Here is a 5,660-nt window from a genome sequence, read left to right as displayed (position 1 = left end):
CAGAGCCCAATGAGGAGAGGAATGAGGCAGTGCTCATAACCTTCTGTCCCAGCTATTGGGTAGAACTCTGTGGGTTACGAATAAATACTGATGCCAGAGCTCCACCCAACCCCAATGATGCTAATTTATTAGAGAAGGGCTTGAATCATTAGTTTTTCAAAATTTCCCAGGTGACTATAACATGCAACCCAGCAACTGATCAAAATAAACAAACATTTAAGAGAAGAATCACATATTTAATAGTAAAAATGAAATCAGGGCATGTAGCCATGACCACTTTCTCCAGAAGCCTCTAATTTTTCAGTCTTATAATGTTAGGCTTTAGGAATATAAAATGAAGAGTTAAATTAGAGTAATTGCTTAGACTGTTGCAAATAGGCAATAATCATAGAGTATGAACCTACCTACAGGAAATGAAAATGCTGCAGGATCTAAACGGTGGGCATAAGGAACAACTTAAGAGTACACTTAAGACTTGTAAAAATGACCAAAATCTACCTGCTCCGAGCATTTTCATTTTTAAAAAATATTTCTATTTATTTATTTATTTGGCTGCATCGGGTCTTGGCTGTGGCATGGGAACTCCTAGTTGCAGCATGTAGGATCTAGTTCCCTGACCAGGGATTGAACCTGAGCCCCCTGCACTGGGAGCACGGAGTCTTAGTCACTGCACCACCAGGGAAGTCCCATCATTTTCATTTTTAACCACTAAAAAGTTGTTAAATGCCCTCTTCAAAATACCATTTTATCATATTATTTCTCACAGATCATGTGTAGTGAGTGCACGTGTGTATATGGATGGGTGTGTGTGTATGTGTGTATTTTCAGTCCATCTGAGCTTGTACATTTCTCAAATACTCTAAACAAAATTCAAAAAAATTTGAAGTTTGAGCATATAAACTCTAAAACCTCAGAAGAATCACCCACATACTCCACACACCTCCATATCCAATTTTTATTCTAACCATTTCTAAATTTTCAAACGTACCACTATATCTGAACTTGATACAACAACGCCCCCTGATGGAAATACATAGAAAAGAATCCACCCTTGATTTAACTTGGGAATTTCATTACTGCAAGGGTGATCAAGAGCACGGCGTGCATGCTCTGTCTCCATCTTTGTCTCTTCCAGCACAGGTTTTTTTTTTTTCCCACGCAAAATCACATACAAAAGTTCAATGAACAAAACAACAAGAATGGAGCTGTGCTGGGGGCTCTTTCCCATGCTGTTTGCCAACCCCATACTCCCCTCAAGATGTCTAAAATAGAACTTATTGTTACTAAACGTGAGAAATATACCCCCAAAATTAAAAATAGAATTACATATATTTTTTGATCTTCATATATACACTTTTCATACACCTTTTTGACAATAACTATTGCATAAACACCATACGCATTACATCTTATTACAACTATTTAGGCCCTATATTTAAATTAGATATAGTCAAACTTAGAGATTCTCCAATGTTAAAAAATAAATAAAACAAACTATTCTCACTAAAAAAAAATTTCATATATTTCTCCTAAGCTTCCTTATCTTAATGAATAGCATCTCCTTTATCATTCACTCAGCCAAAAACCCTCATGAGTATTCACAACACACATGAACGGATTAAAGACCAAGCCAAGAATCCAGATTAGATTTATTAATTCAGTAATTCCAAAATCATTGTGTCATGAGACATACTCCCACTCCTTCTCAGTACTTTTTAACAACTTGCAGAAAACTCTTCCGTTATATTTCATTCAGAGTGATTGTTCCATCTTAATTAGCAAATTAGCTCTTTGGCTGCACATGAAATTCAATCTTCAAAAATGCTTGGGCAAAGTCAACCACCCAGTAAGCCACCTCTCAATTATTTGTGGTAATGGAAAGTACACCCCTTAGGTGGCTGACCCCAGACAGCAATTGAGTTGATGCCACACCTGTAAGCAACACATCATCACTATCTTCTACCATCTGCCAGCTGAGGGGAAGTAGAGGTTGCCATTAACACTAGCAGGATTCATCCTTTGTCTTCCACTAAGTGGAATGAGCCTGAATTGTATATCGCCGTGTAATTTTTAAGGATTATAGTGTTCACTTGACTACAACCTATGAGCATCACGGCAGCTCTGCAACTGACAGTGAGTTAAGTGTTTTCCATACATTATCTCCTCCTGTGGATTTATAAGCCAAAAAAATATATCAAAATTCTTGCATCCGTGTGAATTAGCTTAGATCCTTGGACCTGAGATTTAAAAGAAATCTTTATAGAAAGTATTTTTTTAAAAAACAAAAATAGAGCTTAACGCCCTATGTCATAGCTACTACTAACTAGTACTAAGTTAGATCAGTAGTAGGTTTAAGTCTACTGATACCTATTGCATCAATTCTAATTTTGAAAACAAAATCGTGTCCAATTAAACTTTCATTCAACAGAAAAGTTACTTGAATCTCTTCTGGTACTTAAGTTACATTTTGATTAATAGATTCTGGGGCCATTTGCTATCATTTCGGGTCACCTACAGCTTTGACTTGGGAGCATGAGTCCTAAGGACTTGGACACACTCGTTCACCAGCCTGGTGGCCTCCAGAGCAGTGCCCCAGTGCATGGCGATGCCCCCACTTCCATGGCCATAGTGATGGACCACAGGCAGCCTCCGGCTGTCCTGAGCTAGTAGCTCTTTCTCCAGCCGTACGCCTGGCCTAGTGGGCCTCAAACCCACTTTCTCTCTTAGGTCATAGGCTCCACGGAGAGAGGGCTCGAGGGCACAGCATCGGGAAAGAATCTCTTTGCTAATTTCTGCATCTGGGGACAAATTCCAGTCTCCTTTTTGCCTAGTGCCACCCAGGGTTACATTGGATACGCCAGGGTAAATATATGTCAGCCCACTGCTATCTCGGATAAAGTGCTTGACCCAGGGAGCCTGCACTTTGAGTACTTGGCCCCTCACTGGGAAAATCTTTGAGTCTCCTGCAAGCTGCCTGCTTCCAAGGCCTGAACAGTTGACCACGATGTCGAAGGACGGGTGAAGCTCCCACAGGTCTTCTATTCGTCGGGTGAGTATCAGGCCCCCGTTTCCTTTTACCCTAAGGAGAACAAGAGACCATGAGGCGAGCCTTACCAGCGTCCTGCTCAACCCCTTACAGAAGTGACAGACAGGAATTCAGAAACAAAACTGAGGTGACCGTCCAATGAGCAAATACCTCCAGCGCTTCCAGGGCCCGAGCAGGTGGTACTCTATCTGAGTGTCTCACATCCTTGCAAACCAGAGGTTCCTAAAGTTGAACCTAAATAAAAACCTATTTCAGAAACGCAAAGCAAACTAGATGCTTGATCCTTTTTATATTTAATGGAGTTTCTATATCATTCTCATGCTCCTGTGTGCTCAATCATGTTCTACTCCGAGACCCCATGGACTGTAGCCCGCCAGGCTCCTCTATCCAAGGAATTTTCCAGGCAGGAATACATGAGCGGGTTGCCGTTTCCTACTCTAGGGGATCTTCCTGACCCAGGGATCCCACTTGTGTTTCTTGCTTTGGCAGGCAGGTTCTTACCACTGCACCACCTGGGAAGCCCTATATTATTCTAGATGCTAAATAAATATCAGGTTAACCTGATGTATTTTTTAAAATACCCAAGCGCTTTTGCTTTATGCCACTTATTTAGCTCTTAGATTTACCGCCTCCAACATTTTTGTCTCATATTGTTAACTCTTGCATGTTCCTTTGTGATACCCTTATCTCCCTAACAAGATGGTTAGGCTCACATGCACTGTCCCCCACTTACATCTCCCACAGGGATGCCAGCATGAGAGGAACCCAAAATATTTACAGTTGATGGACTAAGTAACAGTCGTGGTTGGTAATGATTTTTCAGACCAAGTCGTCAATAATGAAAAGAAATAGTTCATCTAGGTTCTATGATCTTTTTTAATAGTAGTAAAATACATGTAACACAAAATTCACCATTTTGACCATTTTGAAGTGTACAGTTTAAGGGTGTTAAGTTTAATACAGTCACATTGTTGCGCAACCACCACCATCATCCAACTCCAGAACTTTTTTCATCTTGTGAAACTGAAACTATGTACCTATGAAACAATAACAATCTTATTCATAGGTCACTTGTAGAATATAGAAGACTTAATAGGAGAGGAAGACTGTCAGCAGCTCTGTACAGCAGATGCAGACTGACTGCCTGTGTTCAAGATACTGCTTAGAGGCAAAGTGCCCTTCCTCAAGTTTGACAAAGGAGCTGGGAGACAGAAGTGTAAGTGCTTGGCAGAATGAAGGAAGTTCCACATGAGAGGTGATGTAAAATCAGAAACCAGGGGATTTAGGTCCCAGTTGCCTCGCATTAGCTTAGCTTTGAGGTCTTGCCCAACTCATCTCACTTCTCTGACCCTCAGTTTCCTTATCTGGGTTATAGGGGTGACACCTCCCTTGCCTGCTTCAGAGATGGTTGTGAAGTTCAGATGAAATAATGGGCATGACAGTGCTTCACAGGGGCTTTCCCTGGTGGCTCAGCTGGTAAAGAATCAGCTTTGCCTGCTGATGCAGGAAACACAAGAGACTCAGGTTCAACCCCTGGGTTGGGAAGATCCCCTAGAGAAGGAAAAGGCAACCAGCACTGGTATTCTTGCCTGGAGAATCCCATGGACAGAAGAGCCAGGTGGGCTACAGTGCATGGGGTCACAAAGAGTCAGACACAACTGAGCGACTGAGCACGCACATGCTTCACAAGATATAGGAGACCCATACCAATAAATCAAAAATTTCTCAAGAGGAGAGACAGTGTCTTACGCTTCTCACTACACCTATGACCCAGCTCAGCACCCAATACTTAGTGAACTTGACATGAATGTTGGGTAATACTGAAGACAGTATGAAATCCTAGTTTGGGTATATGATGACTAATTCTATGCTTTGGCTTGCCTGCACCATGGAGGTACCCAGATACTTAGCCAAACATTCTTTTGGGTGTTTCTATGACTATATTTTGGATACAATTAATATTTACATGTTAGACTGAGTAGAGTAGATTGCCCTCCTTCACGTGGGTTTCAACCAACCAGTTGAAGGCTTGAACAGAACAAAAAGGCTGACCTTCCTTCTGCTGAACTGCGTTCAGACTGGGATGTCAGCTTTTTCCTGTCTTCAGATTCAGGCTAAAACACTGGCTTTTCCTGGGTCCGGTGTTTGCCAGCCTTCAGATGGAACCATACATCGTTGGCTCTCCTAGGTCTCCAGCTTGCCAACTCACCCTGTAGATCTCAGGACTTTCAGCCTCCATAACTGTGTGAACCAATTCCTTATAGTAAATCTCTTTAAATATATATATGTATATATATATAGTCTATTGGTTCTGCTTCTTTGAAGAATCCTAACAGATTGAGAGTGGTACCACATTGGCATCCTTGCTTCAAGCCTGAAACAGGATATTTTACTAACAGCAATCAGAAAATTAACTATTTTCAGTCCATTTGTGTGAAGACGAGGAGAAAAAAACTAATGGAAAATCTCAGTTGGCAAATAATGCTATGCATATAGATTCATGGGGAAAATCCACTGTTTATTCTTAGAAATGCAATGTAGCTATTAATATATTTATAATATACATTATATATTATATTTATAATATATAATATAACATTATATATTTATAATA

At 40.7% G+C, this 5,660-nt stretch overlaps 1 protein-coding gene across 1 annotated transcript in view; it reads right to left on the bottom strand.

Annotated features, from left to right (window-relative positions):
• Window positions 1-1,618: 1,618 nt before the first annotated feature.
• DDO (D-aspartate oxidase) overlaps window positions 1,619-5,660 on the bottom strand; it is a 17,690-nt gene continuing 13,648 nt past the window's right edge. The window contains 1 exon segment of the mRNA XM_010856616.1: window positions 1,619-3,079. Coding sequence (XP_010854918.1) covers window positions 2,512-3,079 — 568 coding nt within the window. The 3' untranslated portion in view covers window positions 1,619-2,511.

This window comes from Bison bison, unplaced genomic scaffold, assembly GCF_000754665.1.
Source record: "Bison bison bison isolate TAMUID 2011002044 unplaced genomic scaffold, Bison_UMD1.0 scf7180017864373, whole genome shotgun sequence".
Lineage (NCBI taxonomy): Eukaryota > Metazoa > Chordata > Mammalia > Artiodactyla > Bovidae > Bison > Bison bison.
Note: the sequence above shows the minus strand (reverse complement) of the source record. Positions and strands in the feature narration are given on the sequence as shown.